We start from the raw sequence: 23722 nt of genomic DNA, 5'->3' as shown, positions 1-23722 counted from the left end.
GTTTCAATTAAAAAGCAAAATACAAACTGATTTGGTTTCTTAAGGACTACACAGTATAAGTCTTTTTTGGACCTCTTATATGTTTCATTCATCTACCTCTGGGCATATATTTTCTCATCCATTAATAACCAAACAATGTCTCTGGATAAGTATAATAGCTTCTAGAGACCAAGGCAGTGCGATGAGATATCAAACATTGCAAGTTTCCTGTGGAAGAAAGCTGAGGCTAAAAGCGCACAGTTGTTGATTGTGCCCCCACCCACCCACCCCCCAAAGAAAGTTTTGTACTAACTCTGGCCCCAGGAGTAACATCAAAGGGACTCGCCGCCTAGGCATTGCTGGATCAAGATCTTGGGTTGCTTAGCCCTCACTATGTGCCTCTTGTGACAATTTCTTGGCTAAGCCACTAGATCTGGATACGTTGAGGCAAATGGCATCTCAGCTTGGCTGTGAGAGCAATGACACAGCCAATTTTACCCTCCGGAACCTCCTATTGGGGGAGTGTGACTGACAATGGTATTCGAGTCATTGAAAACTCTAGCTATTTTCTCTCTTCTGTTCTCCACCATAACAGAGAGTAACGAAGGCTGGCATCCATCAATTGGGAACCTTGCCAATATTTAAAATTGCTCCCAAGCACCGAGCATGCTAAACTCACAGGGAGTGCTTAAAAGCCAAACTACGTCCAATAAGTTGCTTGAGATGCTGGTTACAAGGGCAACTCTAAACTTACCTCACAGGCAACTTAAATCAGAACCTTTCTGCACTACTTCTGCAAAATCAGAGCCTGAAATCAAGAAGGTAAAGCATAAGGTGTTGTGGTAAAGAAATTCAGAGAAACAAGGCTGCATCCCATCCTTATTCGTTGGCCATTGATAGAAAAATCTGTTTCTCAGGTTATATGTACATACATAAATACATAGGACTCATATGTATTTAAAAATATATTTTAGTTACATGAAATGTTTGTATAACATTGTAAACTGTACCCATGACCTCTTCAAACAGGCAACAGAGATTTACTAAGAGTTACAGGGAACACCATCAAATTCTTTTAAAGCAATTTAAAAGATAAATATTGCATTTCCTAGTTTTACACAAATAGGATAGGTTAAAAGGCACACAAATTAAAAGGAAATACCTGAGAAACATATTTTAACTTTGAATGGCTTCAGCACAGTTGTGTAACTCTATAGCTTTTCAGTATTGGCAATAGGGTTAGCCTTTTGTTAAACACAGTATTACAGTGGTCATAATAAACAGATCATGTTAATCTTTAAAAAAATTACAAAGATAATTAGCTTCTTTTAAATTCATCAAATTTTACATTGAAGCAAGAATCATTTTATTGCTTATAAAAATGATTATTATAGATTAAATGCATTTTTTTTAGAAGAACTGCACCTCACTGGAACACGGGACAGTTTACAAATAATGCACAATTGAAAATAAAATCAGAGGGGAACTAATGTTTTTTTTGCTATTGTCACAATTAAAAATATTGTGAAGATTATTTCGCACAAGGAATTTGGATGCCAGTTATGCTTAAGAATGCTTGAAAAGTTTAACCAGTCTCCTTTCTACACACAAAACCCAAGTTCAAAAGCCAACTTTATAAATAGATGCTCACAGTACAAATTAAGGACACATACATTGTAACTCATATACAGAAACACAGTATATAATGTCTTTTATATCCTTTACTAATGAGAATTATGTATAACCCAGTGTCAAAGATTTAGTAAGTCTCTTAAGAGCAGACAGAGGCAGATCACAGTCTCCCTCAGATTACATATATTACAGTAATAGCTTAAGAAAAGCTTCAAGTAATTGGCCACCACTTCCACGGTAGTTGAAATATTTGCTGTCTCTGTGGATGCAGTTGAGGTCCATCTGACCAGACAGACAACGAGGGGTTTAAATTTTGCTGTTGATCTATTTTCCTAATCACTTATCGCCTGTAGTGATTGGGTGCATCTGCAAACATGTACTTAAGCCTGTAGGCTTCTGCTAGCAGGAGGCCAACCTCTTCATTGCCCCAGTGGATTGTCGGTAAATTCTGCAATAACATCAGAAGACCCTATAAAACAAATGAGAGTCTTTAATTTGGAGAAATAGGAGCACCAGTTTTTCACTGGAATGGGACAGTCAACTCAGAACCCATGAACAAGATTACAAAAGTACAAATGCTTCACTTTACACTTTAAGAACAAACTTAAAAATAAGACTTGCATGAAATACGTGGAACATAGTGCAGCGAGTGAGTTTCTTTGGAAAGAGCTCCACCTTACCTGGTTACATAAGAAGCAGTTACGATGACTGATAACATCAACAGTAAAAACTAAATGACCAGTCAAACCAAGCACATTGAGCTACGCAGCAAGATTAATTACATATTACTTTGTTGCAATATCAGTAATAATTTGCATTCGATTGGTGGTGTTCACGTAATAGAATGTCAGACCCAAATGTTTGCTAAATGTGGCGCTTGTAAGTAGGATGCTTTTATCATTTGTGTTACATTTCTGGCGGCTTAACATTAACTTGTCCTCACTGCTCGTCTTTGCATTCAAGTGCTTCAGAAGATCTAATGCTCTCTGGCACCAGCAGATTCCACAAAGAGAATCCAATTCCACAAAATGTAATGGGAGCAGAACGGTTACGGTCAGTTGCTTTTTCTCTTCAAAGATGCAGCATATTCCACCGAAATGCTCCGTAACTATAAGTGTTGCAAATAATCCAATTGTACATTTGTCAATGTCTCTCTCCGTCTCTTGTTGCCCCATTTTATGTTTAAGAGGTGCTGGTCAGAGGCAACCTTTTGACAGATATTTGTAAGGAACTAAACCCTCTCAATGTAAAGTCACAAGGCTTTGCCTCAGTGACAACATAATGATGTCGGTGTAATTTCCTGCTCTAATGCTGTACTCGGTGGGGCAGATAAGGGTTAATGAAATATTTGGACCGGGAGGAAGTGATGAAATTGAGACTGAAACCATGACATAATTACAATTTTTGCAATAAGCACCGGTATAGATGAGGATCCTGCCCCTAAAACTTCCAACATAGCATCAAGCTGTCTCTTAACAATGTTATAACAGTGTTCACTACTATCAAGTTCTGGCCCTAAATACATACAATATATATATATTATATAGTATTTCTGTTAAACATTTTTTGTGGTCCATATTTGCCACGCAGTAAACCCAGCTCATGGCACTGAGAACCAGATAAGGTTAGAATGCAAAGTCTGTGTCCAGTCGTTTTGCTTCAGGGATTTAGTGCTCTTTACTGATAGCTGTTTTTTTTCACAGCAAATGTAACTGTACTTGACAGCACCATTAACCTACAAAGGTTACCTTCTAAATGGTGCTGGAATGAATGTGGGTTACATCATTGGTGATACAATAGCAGCACAGCTTCGTAAAAGCATTCGCATGCTGCTCACTCACTCACTCACAACGGTAGTTAAGAATTTTCAATTATTTCAATAACTTCGATAATATAAGCTTTTTTGTGCAGATGTGTGCAGAACAAGGGGGTAGTCTTACATTTCCCATGGAAAACGATCAAAAGTCTACCCAAGGCAGGTTAAAAGAAGGCAAACTTTCAGTTGGACTTTATGAAAAAATTAAGGCACTCGTGTCTATTTTCTTGGTTTGCTTTACCAAGGTCTTTTGTGGATTTTTCATCTACAAATTGTAAACAGATGTATTCCTGCTGGCATAAAGCATCGCTTAATCATTTACATAGAAACATAGAACATTACAACATAGAAACAGGATATTTGGTCCATCTGGTACTTTCAGTCCATCTGGTGTTTTTCAACAATCTAATCCCACTCGCTCCTAATATTCCTCCTCTTCATAACTGCAACTCCTTATCCCTGGCAACGTCTTGGTGAATCTATACTGTACCTTTTTTATTGCTTGTATAACCTTCATGCAATAGGATGCTTACAGTTAATGCCTCCAGCTTTAACCAAGACCCTCTACAGGTTCACTACATTGTCTCTGTATGAAGGCCATGATTAAGTTAATTCTAATAATAATAATAATCCGTGCATTTGATATAGAGCTTTTCACGTCTTCTAGACGTCTCAAAGTGCTTCACAGAATATACTGTAAAGTGAATTGACCGTATATTTGTGGGTGAAACACGGCAGCCAATTGCGCACAGCAGTGTCCCACAAACAGTCGTGGATTGAAAATGACCAATTTATTACTGTTTTGTGTTGGAGGGATTATTATTAGGCATGTGGAGTAAGGAAACTAAGTAATTCTGAGTAATAATGGACAATTATTTGCTCTCTTGCAGAATCTGAAGGTAGGTTTATATATGACATGATATCCTCAGTGTGGTCCAGAATAAGCATCTTATGAATTATTACCACTGATGTAATGATATAATTGGTTATCTTATATATATATATATACACGTGTCCTTTGGCAGTGAATTTGATATCTTGACTGATCCTGTATATTGTGGTAATGTTCTCAGTGGATGTGAAAAGGAAATCTTGTTTTCGCTTCATCCTTTGACGTTAATGTGGATTTGTTAGGAGCTGAAGTACGTTTACAATTCAATTTACACTTACATAGTGTCTTTCATGTCAGGAAGATGTCCCAAAGTGTTCAAATGTGGACTAATTCGAACAATGAAAGAAAAACATGCTCTTCTCTGAAAACACTGAACAAGGTATGAGTAATTTCCATTAGGTTTGTGAGCACAGAAATGGATGCTGGCTGTGGAAGTGTGATCATATAATGATTTTATAGTTGTCAATGTCTGGGTTGATGTATGCTGTAGTTTTTCGGTTATATTACCTTGCTCCAAATTTAAAATTTATTTCAGTTTTGGTCAACTGCATTGAACAGATCATTACGGGGCCCCATTGGAATTCTCTGCAGAGTACCCTTGATGGTACTGAACCATCTTCAAAGGGTCTTGAACAGGCAGAATGCGTCTTCATGCACCTGATATGGACTTACTTGAAAATCTTCTTCGTCCAAGATTTCCTTTCTCCATTTGATGAGGAATGCAGCGCAGACATACAAGTGGAAATGAGAAAATCCCTCTGGCTCTGCCTGCAAGAGAATAATATCAACAGGGGTTACTTCAGAGACCAGAATGCCCAGTGGTATAAATCACTAAGTTCCAATCTACTGTGGGAGGCTGGTGTACATGAGCACAAAACACCACCCCAATCTATCAGATGGACATGTGGTGGAGACTTGGTATTACTCAATGTGGTAGATTGATGCTACAGATCTTATAAGGGACTTCAACTTCATTTCTATTTATATTTCAAACCTGAGCTGACGAGAATGGCTTAAAAATTGTGGAATGGTTTCATTTTGTACTTTTAAGATTGGCGGACCCTGCTGTACACAATTGGCTGCCGCGTTTCACCCAACAAAATATACAGTCAATTTTCATTTTGCAGCATATTCTGCGAAGCGCTTTGAGACGTCTCGAAGACGTGATAAGGCGCTACATCAAATACAAGGATTATCATCAACTCACAGCGTGAAGGAATAACAATGCAATTTGTGGGGCCTTGTGACAGGTCACTGTTCAGAAGTAAAAGCTCTCTTCCATACCCATGTGTGCTTTGCGTAATTTGCAGTTAAGATCGTGGTTAAGAAGAGATTTCATTGACAAATGTAGGATTTTTAAAGGATGGGGAAGCTACTCAACAACTTACAGAACCTTGCGCTTAAACCACATTTTGTGTGTGCTGAACTAGACACAGTTTTTGAAGAGAGAACTGTTAAATTACCATGTTCAAAATGATTCTTGTGCCCTTTACACGCAGCATTACAATAAATAAGGGCGAGGTTGGGGTGTTTTCTCAACCCATATTGCTAAGCCCACATGCTCCTTTGTTGTAACTGGCAAGTCTAAACCAGCAATGGCAATCACTGAGAATCCTACTTTTCTGTGCACCTAATGACTGGAATACTCTCTATAAAGATGAGAAAACTTTCTAGTAGAAATTAGAATTGAAAATCAAATATATTCTAGTAAATTATTGTAAATGTTATTGGAGAGTTTTGAAATAAATCTTTTGCACAGAGTCCCCCTCAATACAGTGCATGTCCACATCAAAAAACAGGCAGCAGATTATGGCCAACATTCCCCCCTGGCAGTGATCATTAGCTGATCAGTAATTTTCTCGTAAAACATGTTTTAACGGCATGCTGATGGATCCAGGGTATTCCTCAAAAGACTCGACACAGCGACACAAGGAGGAATTATACATCCGCGGTTTGTATCTGAGAACCTGAAGCCGGTTGTTTGAATCACATAATATATGATTTTAAAAAATCAGCAGAAGGACAAACTGTTTCTCACTTTGAAAACATTTAGGAAAAAAATCCCAATTGGGTCTTGGCTTAATCGGTTATTTATGCAGCACTTCAGAGTGTCCAGAATTTGGCAAATTGTTGAATTCAGTTTTATTGTTAGTCGGTTTTCTGTAGTTCTTAACCCAAGTACAAACCTGCCACAAAATTAATTATTTATTTAAGAATAGGTCTAATTCTTCATGGTTTAAACTCAGACAGAATAAATCTAGAATAAATCTAATAGATCCAGAATTTCTCCTCAACTATCGGCAAATTGAGGAGTCCATTTGCAGCGCAGACGTCTGGCGCTACGAATACATTTGAAAGTCAATTGAATCAAATAGCCAAGTACGCATATCTTTCTTTTTTTAAGTTCTCGTTGCTCATTAAAATCAGGTCCAAAGGAATAATACTTAACCCCAGCAGCATTTATGCCAACATTACTGTTCATCTTGTTTATACTTTCCCGGCCATTTATAAAGGAGGTTCTGTCTTGCCCCAGAGCAAAGTACAGCTAACTTTCCAATGCTATTGAAAAGCTACTTTGCAAAAAATGTGGTAAGTGATAAATAGCCTATCCTATCCCATCATTTTCCACATCCCTCCTCTCTTCCCCTTTCCTGCTCATTCTCGCGTTTTTAAATTTTGGTGCTCTTCCACTGTGGACCTCAACATCTCGATTTTGTTTTTCAACAAAACTCTTCATTGACGCAACATAAGTCTATTGATCTCAATCCTGGGAAGGATATATTGCAGTTTCTCAATGTTGGAAAGTGATGGAAAAAACAAACCTATAGATGGAAAGTGATGGAAAAAACAAACCTATAGATAGAGCAATGTGCCCAATGTGCCTGTCATATCACTCACTAACTGCAGATAACTGGGTGCAGGGTGGCAAACATTTTTTTTCACAATGGTTCAATTATCCTACAATTAACAATAGCTTACACTGGACCTGCTAACAATAAACTCAGGTGCTGAAATTAACTTGGCAGGGGAAAAATTCAACATCACAATTCACTTAGAATATAACAGAATTGCTATAAGACTGCAGTGGTAATTGAATTGCTAGCTTCTTACAGGGAAAATCTGAGCACTAATGTTCCATTGTTCAGTCTATGAGGAGCAGAGGAATGAGCCTCTCAAATCAGTGGAAAGCGGAAGCTCGAATCTTAAAGCGATTGATTTTTTCTCATTAATTCCTAGAGACTCATCTGTACCCATTTGAGAATCCAGCTCGGTGTCTTTCTGGTCAGCTTTGCATTCCTTTTTTGCATTCTATCTTAACCTACATTTTCTTTTCTCAAGCTTTTTCAGAAATTCTTTTCATTTGCCTTTTTACGACCTGTGACACCTCCTATAATTTGCTTTTCTCTCCAGCTGCCTGGAGTAAGTCATTGCCTTTTGGTTAGCAAATGTCAGTCAAGCCTCCCTTTTACCTCTAATTGATAGTAATGCGTTTCATACTTCAGAGCCAGCTTAGTCACGCAGATTCTGACAAGGACATTGCTTCGCAGCAAAGATGATTTCATTACAATAGTGTTATATATGGTATTGTTTAAATGAATAAATATTTGCAATGGATGTAGCTCAATCTAAGCTTCATAACAGAATTATAGAAATCTTAATATAATTGTTATTTTTTAGGAAAAAGTCCTAAAAAAATAACATTTTCTAAACATACAGGTGACACTTGCAGTACATACTGCGGTCAGTGAATATTTCATGCGTTGTAGATTAATATGCTAACGAGGATATTCAGTAGTCAAAGCAGGAGCAGAGCACAATGAAACCTGAAGCCTCTTAATACCAGAGAGCAGCTTCTTTTAACATAGTCAATTGAGCCCCACGGATTTTAAAAGTACACTGGATTTTACAGGATAATCCTCCCCTCTTACAGAAAATGTTGAGAATCGGCTAAATGTTCAGCCAATTGAGAGAATGTGAACTTCTAATGTAATTTTATGTTAAGCAGCTAAGCAGCAATGAGTTCTGACTGATAGCTTTCAATATTAATTGGTGTGAGGAGAGATGGGTGTAAGTTGGCAGCAACAATTCTGCTTAAGAGTCTCAATAAATGGCTTCTCCCCAGATTTTATAACTTGGCCCTTTGAAGCTTACACCATAAAGTTGTAGTCAAGCAGCATTACAATAATACTTACATTTGATTTAGCATCCTTTATGTCAGACACCTCAAAGTGCTTCACGGAACTGTAAGATGTAGTGACTTTATTTGAAGGCAATATGTGCACTGCAAAGTCCCACAAATAGCATGAGTGACCAATTTTATCCAGGGGATTGTCGGCGAGGACACCGGGGGAATTCCCTTCTCTTTCGAATAGTGTCTTGGAATTCTTAATATCCATCCGAATGAGCAGACGATCCTGGGTTTAAAGTCTCAACCAAAGGACGGCATCTCTAACAATGTGGCCACCTCCCCATCGTTGTATTATGGTATCAGTCCAGACTATTTGTTCCAAGCCCTGACATCAGGCTTCAACTAACAACCTTCTGACTGAGAGGTGAGAGTGCTATCAACTGAGCCAGGTGTCAGCCTGGTATGAGACAATAAAGGAATGTTCCTCCATTCTTCATCGTTGTGAGGAAAATGCAAGCAGATTTTTTTTTGATGAATTAATCATCAATTGTATATCAAGGCATGTTTTAACGAGTACTGGGTGTTCCAGCCCCTCACTCAGCATATTGATGGAAACAGCTGGAGATATGAATAGTCTCCACAATCGGATCGTGTAACACTTAGTTGTAAAAATATGAAGTGCAATGCTGAAACTTTGAAATGATATGGCAGGAGACAGAAAAATCTCACACACACAGTCGGAAATGTTTTGTCACTTGAGTTAATTGCACAATGAGCTAAATACCGTATTGCTTTTTTCCCCCCTCGTGCTGTTTTTTTAAAGTGAGTTTTGTTCAAAAAAAATATTACTTACAAACACAATGGGGTGAGGTCTTATGCTTTTGGAAGCTCATGCTCTCTATGCATATTGACGATTCTCCCCTAAGGCGGATATTCTGGGACGGACCGGAAGATTTTGTACTAAAATAAGTACTGTATAGTCTATTTACAGAAAATTGCAATGACACATTTGCTAAAGACAGACCCTAATGGGACACAATCAAATTGGCCAATATGGCATCCAGGACACAATTGCTCTTTTTAAATAAGTGCGTTTCTGTGGGATTTTTTGTGGATCTCTGTTATATTCTATATCAATTTTAGCTGCATTTCTCTCTCAGATGATGTACCAAAATTCTTGTGGCCTTGAAACCATCATCTGCTCGTACTGTAGGAGAACTGACAATTTTTTTTCAGAGAAAATATTCAATGGCTAGAATAAGTTACCAGGACGAGTGGTAGAGGATTAATTTGAGAATCGGCTTGATGTTTTAGTGGGAAGATAGTAAGGTGAGTATTTGACAAAAATGAGACGGATGATCTTTTTCATCTTTCTCATGACCTTGTGAACCTCAGTCACAATTTTAAGATGGCTTTTGACATGTGTGTCCAGCTTGAGCACTCTCTGCTGTTCTAATATCAAAGACAATTGCTTACATAATGCTTAGCAAACCAGCTATTTGGACGACCCGAGATATCAAATTCGAAATTACTCAGTTAGAGAATAATCAAATGTGCAGCGTTCAACATATTTGACATGATCTGTTGTTTAGCTCCAAATGTCAACAATACTCCCAACAACCAAATCCTTCTTTGTTAAAAGAATCCAGTCACTACACTCTAAAGTAAATCTTACGAAGGGCTTTGATACATATGGAAGATGCGATAAGACACAATATCAAAATCGAGGATTATTATTGATTCATTTAACCTCTTACCCTTACTTCTCCTCCTGAGCAGGATGGCATTTATTTTTGCTGATTTTGATAACCTTTGACGACTGTTGCAAATGCTAATACTATTTAACCAAATGGATAACGTGCAGAAAAACTAGATTGTGGTGGTTTCGAAACCACACTGGTCTGCCAAGCTTTAATCAAAAAAAGACTGGGAAAAACAAATCAATAAAACATGCTGCTTTCTCAGCTGCTAACTATAGATCTGAAAAGCATTTCCAATAAAGCTTAATCTTCACAATTCAACATAGAAATACTTTGCTTTAACTAAACTCGGATTTGTTTGTTGAAGGAACGTGAGTTACAATGGATACCAAAGGCTAAAACACAGCAAGTTCAAGTGGGATTGCTTAATGAAGAAATTCAGAAATATGCCGTGTCGACTTTTGGAAACTCCCCATGACACAATATAATTTCAGAGTTCCTTAATTAAGAAATCCTATTTCAAATTGTCGCAATTTACACCTCTAACTACAAGGTGTGTACAGGTTACAAAAGCCCCTCAGAGATGTAGTGGCTGAATAATATTCCATGCATTTGACTGGTGAATGAGGACAACATAGGTTCAATGGAGCTAGACAACTGGCCTCATTCGGTGAATCTACAGCATCAACATTTAAACGTTAAGCATCAAACTAGGGTATTTTACCATGTGTTTTACTGAAATGTAACCCGTTCAAAGGTTGGTCAATGCTGAAGATGTATTATCAGCGGGAACATGAACAATGAGCATATGCTCATAATGGAAGCTCAGAACTACTGAGCTACCAATACATCAACTAAGTTATTACTAATGTGACACATCAAGATTGTCAAATACAAAGGACAGGCCAAGGAGACTGCACTGTTAATAAGTGTCAGATAAATTTTCAGGCAAAGCAATTGTAAAGGACAGAACTGAACAAGAAGTTGTCGAGAATATTCCAAAGATGTGACTGGAAGTAAGTTTGAGGATTACCAATTCTTAAATTAATAGCCAACGAATAAACGTAATCTTAGAGAAACTATGAATTAAGAGTGACAAAAGGAAATGGCCTTCAATTTAAGGTAACTTCACAGCGTTGTTGTAACCTTGCGAGGTGGAAAATACAAAACTGGTTGTGATCGAGACTTGGGCAGACACAACAACCAAATGTCAATTTTAATTTTCATAACTTGGCCGTGATAAATCGGCTTGTTCACCTTCAAACATCAATGATATTGATGCAAATCTTCTCAGAATGGAACACAGAGAAAATCTCATTAACTCTGTGCTGATCAAATGCCGTACAACATTTAAGATTAACTATGGAATGCCTGGTTCTTTGAAGGAATCACTAATCTCCACGTACACAAAAGAGATCGTATTGTCCCACAGAGCAAAAATCATCAGTGATACTGTCCATTTGCAAAAGTGTGCCCTAAAGCAGTCAAACAATCTTCTCCTACACTGCTCTTTGCAAAACCTCATGGCAACCACATTGCAAAACAACAATGATCAAAAAGCATCTCTAAGCCACAAAGCAGGTCAAGAAATAAACTACAATAGGACCAAGAGGGAGCTTGTACCCACAGGTTCAGAATATTGGAAGTTAGCAAAGGCAGGCATCATGGAGTTGGTTGCTGGGGAATATTCATGGCACTAGTTGCCTAGACCTGAAATGGGCCAATGAAATGTGAATGGTTGCCGGCAGTTCAATACTCAAGTGGCATCAATTCAAAGTTCGAGAGCCTCGAAGACAAAACAGAAATAAATTCATTAATTTTCCCCTTCTACAACTTCCAAGACTGCAAGAGAAGTTTTAACTGTTTGATAGTTAAACCTAAAGCCATGAATGAACACTATAAATGTTATTCAAAACGCAAAATACTGCAGATGCTGAAAATCTGAAACAAAACTAGAAGTCGCTGGGAACTCTCAGCAGGTCAGGCAGCATCTATGGAGAAAGGAAAGTGAGTTAACGTTTTGGGTCAACGAACATTTGTCAGAACTGGGGCACGTTGGAAGGAAGAGGCTTTTAAGGACTAACAGAGAGGGGAGAGGCAGGACAAGGAAGACAAAGGAAAATATGGGATAGAGGTCAGGGGATGATGGATTAAAGAGGTGTTAATGATGCAAAACAAAGGGGGGAATTGCAACAAAAAAGGAAACGGGGTGTTAATAATGCACAACAAGGGGGGTGGGGAGAATTGCAACAAAACAGCCAGACCAAAGAGAGAAAAGGTGTTTCTGGGATCCAGATGATTCAGTAATATTGAAATGAATCACGAGTAAAATGAATCATTTCAATAATTAAGTCGACTCACTTTCCTTTCTCCATAGATGCTGCCTGACCTGCTGAGTGTTATCAGCGACTTATATTTTTGCTATAAATGTTATTGTTTGGAGGCCGTCTATAAACTGCCGAAAGTTTGGAGATCACATGGTTGCCCAGAACAACATTTCTCAAAAAAGGGCAAAGACCAATACAGTTTTCCCTCAGCGGACAGTAATTTCCAAAGCAATTTCTCTGTGCGTATCGAAGTTGAACGAATCAAGAAACGCAAATCTGAACAAACATCAGGGACTTACATGGACCTGTGATACAAAACTAACAGTACTACAGGGCGAAATGTTGGACAAGTTTCCTTACTCCACACACCTCTGTTCACCTAACAATAAGTAGGAACCCGGTTGTTAGTCAATTGGCGGATCACTTTTTCGGGGGTAATAATTCCTTAAAAATAAATGCAAAAAAAATTAATAATCCGGTCACTGAATCCACGACTGTTTGTGGGACACTGCTGTGCACAATTGGCTGCAGGGTTTGGCCCCCAAAATATACAGTCAATTCACTTGTACATTCCTTGAAGCGTTTTGAGACGACTCTAAGACGTCGAAGGGCGCTATATCAAATGCAAGGATAAAATAAAAAATTAATTTTAAAACAGTTACAGCAGGTGTATGCAACAGACAGCTGAAGTGTCTTTGTCCTTCTACACAGTTTGCACAAAAAAGTAAAATGAATCAAGAAGCTAAATATTCATATCAACCTCGTGAATCACCAGTGAAAGATGTAACATTTCAGGTTCAGTCAACTGCAGCAATTTTAATACTTAATCCTCATGCAGGCGATTTTCACAATGATGCATTTTCCGGAGAGGACCGAGAAGCAGCTCAAGTTGGCTTTGTGCAAAATATAAAACGAAGGACCCTTCTGCTCTTGAAATAATTGCTATTAAAACTCATTTAAATTTGAATTAAATATTTAACCCACAATTTTATGCCTGTATAGCTGTAGAATTATGAATAAAACTTGGATTGTTTAGCTTCTTTGAGGTTTCCCTGTCTGATTTTACCTCTTCTTTTCTGAAAGCATATTTGTGATACTGGGCTGTAGTTCCTTTGCCCTTTTGTATCTTACTCAACCTCTGTGATTTCAGTGTGTGCTGACAGGGTGTCTGACTACAAGTGGCTTCACAGCTTTTCTCCAGCAGTGGCTAATGAATAGTGATCATGATCCAGAACCCCAGCACCCTGAATCCAATCAAGTTACTTCTCTAATACAGCCTTGGCTAAGATCAGTTTACTCAGCACAAACCAGATATCAAACCCAGGACCTTCCAAGTAAATCTGGCTGTGTTTGACTCTCGGCTATTTATCAATCAAAGCATAGAACAGCTACTTTACTCTGCGCATAAAGATTTTTCTATTTCAGTTGCCATTCATGTGTTATCCTGTCTTCCTCACTTGAGCAATAAACTGGGTATTGACCTACTCTGCATTCCCCACCATTTACTCTCTAAAGAGGCTCAGTTTCATAAACAATTAAATCTCTTTTCATTTACACAAAGAAAATGGCTGTTGAGAATTGCCAAGTAAAACTTGGTTTGGATAAACTTGAGAAAATATTAGAAATGAATGACACATTGGCTAATCAAATAAAGAGCTAAAATGATTCAATGCCAATAATATTTTATCGATGAATCAATCTTACTTGCTTACCGAGGCAGAAACAACCTTATTGACGTTCGGGTAATGAAATGCTGCTTTTCGACATATAGATTGTAACAAAATCATAATTCACAATGTATAGTCAATCCATTTGGTTGGTTACACATTTTCTTGACAAAATCAGTGCCGATGCATTTAAATGTTCAGTTATTTTCTGCTTAAGCAGTTGTCAAAGGATTAAGTTTGTTTTTAAGAACATTTGCAGTATCCCAAATACAACTGGGAGTCGTGCTTCAAATTTAGTTACAGAAAAATGTATGACCCTGGACAGTAAACGGTAGAGTTGGTTATTTTCAACCCGTTACACCACTGAGATCTGGGACTGATCCTGATAGGATTAATAACCAGTAATACAATTCAATACAATTCTTCAATACAGTTTTGTTTTTCAAATTGATTTCTCTTCATCACACATTCCTGAATCTCGCCACTAGAGCAGTTCCAGTTTCATGTACAAATGGAATCAATAGAGGGCACAACAACCCACCTGCTGCAAACAAGCCTGCCATATTTGCCTACAAAACAGTCACTACACATGATAGCAATTACCTGTGACGAGCTTTGGGATATTTCCATTTTGTCAAGGTTACATCGAATGGAGAGATTATTATTACTTCATTGGACCAGAGAACACAGAACGCTCAAAAGTCTAAAACCAGAACTGTGAATACATCTTACAATACAGTATTTAGTTGTGAAGCAGTTAAAGGCAGTCTGTTCCAAAGAAATGTCACAACCGTTAAACATTTTCAAGATCAGAAGTCTTTCGCTTGTCGGACTGAATAAGTACACTGTAGTGCTTTTTTTTAATGTGAAAACTTCTAAGCAAATAGGGTCATGAGTGCATAGGAGAAACACACTGTGAAATGCAAAATATCCTCTGCTGATATGTCTAAATAACACTAGAAAGGTGCAAAGTTTAATGAAAATTCACAAGAACAAAGGAAGGTAAAAGCTAAGAGGTCGTAGTTATTCCGTTCTCTCAAAGGAACAATTGGTAAAATAAAATCTAACACTTTATGATTGATTGCAGTAACAGTAATGACAATTCTGTTCCATTTTGTGACTGATGTTTAGAAGTCAGAATAATAATTTCCCAGGCCTCCCTCTACCCTTTCCATAATTTCATAAGAGGCTTTCAGTAGTTTGACAGCATACAAGATCGAATTGTCAGCTGTTATTATTCTCTTCCATCTGAATTTCAGGAAGACTGATATAATGGCAGGCGAGAAAGAAAAATGTATACTAAGTACACAGGTTGACAGAGAGAGAGAAAAGCAGGCTATAGGTCAATCATGTTAACACACTGCTGTGTTTTATTATTCCCACCCTGAATGGTAAAAAGTCCAGTAAAGAATTCCTCAACAAATTAATCAGTCACACCTAAAACTGACAACATTTTTACATTTTTAGCTTGGCTGTGTTAGCGACCCCCCCACCCCACCTTTTAATTTAGCTATCCTAGGCAACTATATCAAATTATTTTTTATAAATGAGACATGTTTATGGTTCATTGGGTTCAGATTAGAATTGGTGGCTGGCAGATTTGAGTTACAGGCTTCAATTAGACTACAAACCTCAGTCCCGCAAACCAGACTTAGTGCCAGTCTCCCTGAGAGTCTAGGAATTCAGATTCATCAGACCTAAAGCGATTATGCCTATAGTTGACCTACAAACACAGAGACACTGCAGTTAATTACCCATAAAGAAATTTGAGGCATTGATCTTATAGGTGGCTATCAAAAGCAAAGATTATTATACAGATTCTTAATTTTGGGAAAAAAAGGACTTTTTAAACATTATACACGCTATTCCCTGGAGGAATTAAGTGCGTTAATTGTTGGCCAAGTGCTTCCCCACTTTGATTGCATCATAGGTTTGGGTCACTTTACACTGGCTGTAATTGAGCAGCAAGATTGGTATGAATATGCTGTAGAATAGAGGTCAGATTTGGGGCAGTGCTACCTGAGAGGTCGTACAATCGGGGAAGCATCTTGCAATCTGATTTCAAATTAAATAAATGTGAACCAATGGTCTAACATTTTCTACTACTTGACAGCTTTCTAAATGACCAACTAACTACCCAAATTTGTTTTTGAAATCACCAATTAGAGCCACTCTCCAATAACACTAGATTGCAGGTGAATTCAAGGAAACGTAAATGCACTATTGTAGTGCTTGAAGCATACATATTCGAAAGAGAAAATGGCTTAATTTACAGCAATTGCATGACGCTATTGTCAAATTGGAAACAAGCAAGTGTTCTACAGTTCCATCAAGCAGCCCATTACACCATTTTCTCTTTTTGCAGAGTGTTTACAACTAACATATATGATGATTATCTGTTTTTGGTGAATAGATTATTAAATTACTCTTTTATTCTTGGTAAACAGTTGCCTGTCAACATTTATATTTTACAGGTCAAATTTTATATGAGGTAATAGTGTTTAATTAGACAAATGAGTTTACAAGACAATTAAGTTGCGAAATAATAATAATAATCCTTGCATTTGATATAGCGCTTTTCACGTCAGGAGGACGTCCCAAAGCGCTTCACAGAACACACTGTAAAGTGAATTGACTGTATATTTGTGGGCGAACGCGGCAGCCAATTGCGCACAGCAATGTCCCACAAACAGTCGTAGATTGAAAATGACCAATTTATTATTGTTTTTGGTTTTGGAGGGATTATTATTAGGCGTTTGGAGTAAGGAAACTTGCCCAAGGTTTCGCCCGCTGCCTGGAATTGAACCCAGGTCTCTCGCTTGCAAAGCACTGAGCTACAGGACTCCAAGAAATACCCTTCAGGCTCTAAACGCAAATACATACTGAAATTATTTTTATCCTAATAAATCAAAATTACATTCCATTCTTATTACTGAAATTAATATACTGACTAACTGCATTTTTAGTTATGTATAATAAAAATCATAACAACTAGTTTAAATCACTGTAAGCATCATTTACTTGACTTGTTCCATTTACATATTAAAGCAAGTCTGTCCATTAGGCCTGAGACTCTGGACAATATTAATGTATTAAGTGAAGCAGTCACCAGCCTTTCTTAGCAATGCATATTGCATCAACACATGCCAGTAAATTAAATGCAGGATATTATTTACCTGAACAAATTCTGCAAAGCAGATGATGGAATGGCTACCCTGTGAGATGCTGATTTGTTTTCCTGGTCTCTTTGGTCTTTCAATATGCCTCTCCATTATCTAGTCATCTTTTTGGTAGTTTTTCATCTCTACTACACTATCTCTCTCTGACAAAATTAGCAATTTAATTGTTGAAATGCAATAAATTAGACTCACAAAATGTGAAGTGACAAAGCAAACCAGTACTGAAACAGTGCTGTAGCAGTGTTGGCAACATCAGTGGGTATTTAAAACTTTAAAAGATTCTTCAGCAGTGAGACAAAAAGAGCCAAGGATCTGTTTTGCACATTTCACGAGGTTTGCTAACAGGAAAGGTTGTTATAATACCCCTGAAGTACAATAATAATGTGACGAGATTGCTTTTTTTAATGAGTTATTTTTATGGGGAGGAGAATTTGTACTCACGAATACTCGATGCAGGTTATGAGCAATATTGTAAAATCCAATACATAGCTAACAGCTCTTGCACCTATTAAGCTGAACCTCTAGGTTTACTGGCCATCATTAAAAAAAATGCATGAATATGCTACTTATAGATTGGATATAACAGTATTGAATTCCAGAAAGGGAATTATCCTTATCCGTATAGTGAAAGCCACAGAAGTACTCTAATGTATTAGTGAAACTTTAATGGAGCACGGTTCAGCGCCATAACAGAAATCATGGGCCAATTACACTAAATTTCTCATACTGCAAACTTCTCAGTGTAAAACTGTACGATGTTTATTCCAGAGTTGAAATATCAGTACTTTCAGCAGATAGTTGCATTTATTGAACAGTGTTAAATACCTTGAAGTGTAGTTCATGTTTTGCTACAGAACAAACCCTTTATGGAATTGACTAGGGAATAAAACTTGCATAAATTCATCAATTACTGAAATGGCAAAATAACGGAGCAGACTGCATGTGTGCATCAATGTCAACCCAGAAGCACTTTATTCAAAGCTACTGCAGTGAAGAGGTTAAGTCATTACTTTGATAACAGCAGCTAAATTACACGATGGAAGCAGAATGCTTCAAACCCAGATAACTTTGAAGTAATCCTGGCTTTTACAGGTATCTGTGGTGGGTTTTATTGATTTGCATGAAATTAAGCAGATTGCTCTTTTGAAAAGGTGTAAATCAATCCATTTCCAATCAGGTTTCATTAGAATCATATCATTGCACTTGAACCTCTTAAGAGTGGAGTGCATAAAGTCGTGGAATTGTGGTGGAAGTAGAAAAGCAAAGATTAAACACTTTGAAAAGCTGCAAGGAATGCCACAGAGGACAAGAAGGCAGCAAAAGGAAAAACTACACACAAAATTTCAATAACTAGAAATATGGTCTTAGGTTGAGCTCCAGAGTATTCACAGGCCTAGCTGGAAGCAGGAGTCAAGCCTCATTATAACACTGTGACTGGTTCTTGCACCAGTGAAACTAACCTTCCACAAGCTATTATTTCTGACACTCGACTGATTCACTCCCTCTGCTTTCTTTGATTGTGTGGCCGCAGAGGGAATTTTGTCCTGCGGATTACTGCATTGGGACTGTGAATGAAACTGATACAGCCTATTTTTAGTTATCACCATTCAAGGCCATCAGTGAACAGCGACCTATCGCTGGTCCCTGAACTGAATTTCAATTTGAGTAACATTTTTTATTATTGGTGTTTTAAAGGACTTTCAAATGTCAGCTGGGCAATTTTTTTTGGAGGTGGAGTCTTCACAATTAAGGTGAAAAATGAAGAAATTATAATTTCTGAGAATCAGACATATTCAGATGAGCTCTCCCCAGATTAATGGATCTACTGATTACAGCTATTTGGGAACTTGTTCCTGCAGCAACATTGGAACACAACAATAATCGCTTTGGAAAATTAATAACTGTCTGACCACAATTTCCTTGGAATGGAGTGTTAATCAAACTGTTATGATCCAGAATATGAAACTGACATTAAACACAATGTTATCTGAATACACAAGTGTACACATGTTCTCATACAGCAGTAACCATAATTGGTCTGCATTTTTAAATAGTTTTAGGTAATCTCATTCCAATATGTAAACATAATGAAAGATCACCTTTCCTACAGGGCCACTCATCCATTTGGACTGCCGGAGTCTACATTTAATGCCAATCGATGGCAATGAACGTATGTGAAATGCAAAGTGAGTTTAATTAGTAAGATTTGCTAACGTAAACAAAACTGATTTCCCATTTGCAATATAATTCACCTGAACCATTCACAAAATAGTGACTAATGGGGATGTACTAACTGATGAGTAAGCTAAGGCTGAACAAGCAAATGGAACAGCAAATACTACAATTACCTTACACTGCTCCTTCCAACCACAGCCCCGACCGACATCGTGGTATAAATTATGCAAGATGGATGCTGCATCCAGAACTTCTGAGACTTGTGTTTTAATCTGTGTTGTTCCTCAGCACTTTTGGAGAAAGGAGTATCCTCAACTGCACCCATTACACATGTTCAGGCAGGCATACAGTATTTTCTGATTGCCAACATACTGAACACTCAGTCCGCCTACATAGCCTTGCAATGCATACTTGTTGGCTTATATGGACTTTCTGCAGTCTCTGGAAAACGTACAATGTCAGAAATAAAGTTACACACCATAATGCAGCTTCTGTTGTTCCGGCTATTGTTAAATCCACCCTGCACAGAATCCTGACCCTCAAGCAATATTGCAGAACCACTTTGTGAAATGATTCTGCAATGTAATGCATCATCATTGACCCTACAACCCAAATATACCAATGACAGACTGAGGTGCCCACTATTGTACGCCTGCAAAAAATCCCAGGGCAACTGAAGATGGCTTGAACCAAACCAAGGAGGACTTGCATTTGTGAAGATGGATGAAACTCGTGAAAGTGGCATGTAGAGGAATATCTGGAAGGTTTTTGAAAGAAGCATTTTGAACTCAATGTGCTAAGTTCATATTTATGGACTGACGTTTCTATAATAACATTGTGAGGTGGAGAACAATACACAGTTGTGAAAAATTAAATGAAATGGGTAGGGATAAAAATAAATTAAGGCTAAATGTAGTTGCACTGTCGTAATGGGAAAAAGATAAGATTTTGAGAGATTGATACAAGGCCATAACATTGCAATTCTCAACTTTTTACACAATTGGAAGTATAAGGAATAAGCTTTAAAACGTACAAATGGAATTAAAACTGGAGAAATTGAGAAGAATCTAGCAATGATTAAACTCATAATTGAAAGCCAATGTGGGTTAATGAAAGGTAGTGCCCAATTACAATTATTGACATTTTGAGGATGTAACAGTGGCTGAATGAGCTGCTGTTAATACACAATAACTTTGCTTTCAAAAAGGACTGAACATGATTGCTTACAAAAGGTTTTTAACAAAGATGAAAACTCAGGGGATAAATGGCTGTTAGAGAGAACAATACCTTGAGAACAAAAAACAGAATATAAACAGGATTTTTCAGCTGTCCTGGGGCCTCAGAGGAATCAATGCTTCAGTTCCTTGGACAATACAACACAAATTTATATTTATATCCTGCCTTTCACGTCAGAGGATGTCCCAAGGCACTGGACAGTCCAAGGTTTACATCCAAGCTGGGGAGTGAGAGGGAGTGAGACGAAAGGAAATATGTCTGAACGAGCGGTCAAAGAGGAAAGTCTTGAGTTGCATCTTGAAGGAGGCGAGGGAAGGGGCAAGTCAAAGGGATGGAGTTCCAGAGAATGGGGGCAGATACGCTGATAGCCTGACCGTGTAATGGTGGGTGGGGTGGAGTAGAGGGACATGAAGCAGGCCGGTGCCTGTTGAGGTGTTGTTAAAGAAAGAGTAGAGATTGCATTAATGTGTGCCTAGGTGTCAGCACCACAGTTCGATTAAAGATAAGGTGCTCGTGTGTGCAGTAAACACCATGGGCATAGGTTTTATTTGCAACCAAACTGAAGATAATTTACCCATTTGCTTCAATATGGGCAAAATTGCTATTTTAAGTATCAGTGCTGGGAAATGCCATTTCCTTTCTGAAATTCATTTTAGGAATTACAATGCCACATTTCAAAATGTTGCCACAAATTTATTTAAAAGCTCTTAATATATATTCAGCACCACATCCCAAAGAACAGATTAAAATAGAAAACTGCCCGAAGAGTTTAGCGTCTAACAGAAGGGAATGAGTTTCCTCAGTGAGGGCAAGTGTGTTGGGGAACAATTGCATTAAATGAGCAGAAAAGTGTGAACAATACATCTGGTCATTAAGCAGCTCTTACTCCCTCGAAGAGCCAAATGTAATGTTCAATGTCAGATAGGCTATGAACATTAAAATGCACTTAAATTCTATTAAGTATGCAAAGCAGGATTAACTAGGGCTGTACTATTTTAGAAAAATTCAAATGAGTATATAATTTGTATCAATGAATGAATTTTATTTATTTAGTAAAAAAAAAGCACATCTGATCCGATCCAAGCATAGAATTTCAATATGTCGTCTAATTCACTCTCATTTTACTGAAGTTATAGGAGCTAAAAATAGAATTTCTCAGCAAATGTTTTACATAGTTATCAATGTCTTACATGTGGGACACAAACCAGATTTTCGTATGGGATTTCCCTCACCTGTGACAGATCTGATGATCCAGTGACCAGATTAATGTTCAGGAGTTAAGATCAAGTGGGCAAATGCAATAGGTCAAGGGACCCTGTCATGTGTCTTGATATTGACTCCAGCTTACTCATGCTCGGCTCCTTTCCAAAATCAAGGATGATGGTGTCTGATACATTATTAAGTCATTTATTAGTTAATACATTATCAAGGATTGCAGAACCATGCCAAGTTGAATCCCATGTCTCCCTCTCATCTCTGATTAGTATTGCAAAAACACCTATCTCACCATAAATCACATTAAGGCATCCTTTGTAAAATGAACAGCAAGCTGGTAAAACTGAGGTGTAATAATGGAAAACAGCAGCGATATTTTACTTTGCTGAAGAAAACTTAAACTGGCAACAGAATATTACTTGGCAAAAGTATTAGCCAGGTCCCCAAAATACACGGAATTTATTCTTACATATTGGCTATGAATATTAGCATATATCCCAGCCCTCTAAACCCAACAGACCTACTGACGGGCTGAATAAAATACTTATAAGAGAGCATTAATCTAAATTCAAACACCTAGTTGGGATACAAGTTTTCGAGATAAAAAATGTAGGACATTTGTGCTCGCCAAGGTGAGCAATGTGAATGATGAGAACAAACAATCTCCAGGGCTCCAAGGTTTGGTGCAGCATGCGGTTAATTTAAGACTGAAAGCATTTTCCACGTTGCCCCCGACAATCAGATTCTACTAGATATTCCAAACAGCACCCCCTACTGCGACAGTGCGACGCTTCAAGTGCTCTTTGATACAGAAGCACATCATCTCTTTCCGAGTGGTTATACACAACAGGCTGGCAGCAGGTTGTCTTCGAGATTTGCAAATGAGGTAAGGGACCCGCTGGGATTCGACTGAAGTCAATCACGGTCTGCTAAGAGATTACTTGAACTGCAGAATGACAGTTACAAGTGACAAAAGTGCACGGCATAACATGACTTCTGATAGCTCCACTTGTACAGCTTTTTGTTATTCCACAGTATTCCTGGACCCCATTCAAATATGAATTATGGGTGTCAATTTGTTTCCAAGTGAACATAGCATTCCACTCCATAAACCAGAAGTCTGAAGGGCAGAGTGTTTTGTATAGTGCCATGAAAATAGGTGCTTTTCATGTTCCATCATAGATCTAGGTTTTCAAAAAAAGGTTAGCATCAGAGAAGCTCCTTTTTTGTTTTAGATTTTACCAGCTCTTTGTCGTCAAACATCCAAGTTAGAGTTTGATTCAGATCAATGTGGACAGAGAGAAGCATCAATGAAGCATTTCTAAATCAATGTTGGGCACATTCTTCCAGCTGTCTGCTGCAAGGACTTTAATCTTGAGTTCAGGAGAGCAGCTGCTGGAGCAGGTTCTTTAGTCAAACCTATGGTACCAATAGCATTCATTAGTCTATTCCAAAGCACATGCTCAGATGTGTTCCAGCTCCCTAACTTCAATCACCACTAAAACACTTACTCTGTTGTTATCACTTCACAGAGGGTACAAATGTAATGTATATCTTGGGACGTCCTCCCGACGTGAAAGGCGCTACACAAATGTAATTCTGTTGTTGTAAATCACAAGGCTGTAAAGACGGGGAGAGTGTAAAAGAAACTCCATGCTAGCACTAGAATCATGCCGATCAGCTGGATGGTGTTATAAGCCTACAAGACTTTCTCAAGCCATAAATAAGAAAGTCTCCAATAAGGCTTGACACAACCTCGGAACAGCTAAACTCCC

The 23722-nt window shown here is 37.9% G+C and overlaps 1 protein-coding gene across 2 annotated transcripts in view; it reads right to left on the bottom strand.

The window, feature by feature from the left end:
• Window positions 1-277: 277 nt before the first annotated feature.
• LOC103179139 (TBC1 domain family member 22B) overlaps window positions 278-23722 on the bottom strand; it is a 120413-nt gene continuing 96968 nt past the window's right edge. For both annotated transcript variants that reach the window (XM_007894266.2, XM_007894267.2), the window contains 2 exons: window positions 4992-5087; window positions 278-2080 (listed from right to left, as the gene is read on the bottom strand). In XM_007894266.2, the coding sequence (XP_007892457.1) occupies window positions 1952-2080; window positions 4992-5087 (225 nt within the window). In that variant the 3' untranslated portion in view covers window positions 278-1951. The remainder of the gene's footprint in view (window positions 2081-4991; window positions 5088-23722) is intronic.

This window comes from Callorhinchus milii, unplaced genomic scaffold, assembly GCF_018977255.1.
Source record: "Callorhinchus milii isolate IMCB2004 unplaced genomic scaffold, IMCB_Cmil_1.0 Scaffold19, whole genome shotgun sequence".
NCBI classification, from domain to species: domain Eukaryota; kingdom Metazoa; phylum Chordata; class Chondrichthyes; order Chimaeriformes; family Callorhinchidae; genus Callorhinchus; species Callorhinchus milii.
This window is presented reverse-complemented; position numbering and strand designations above follow the sequence as displayed.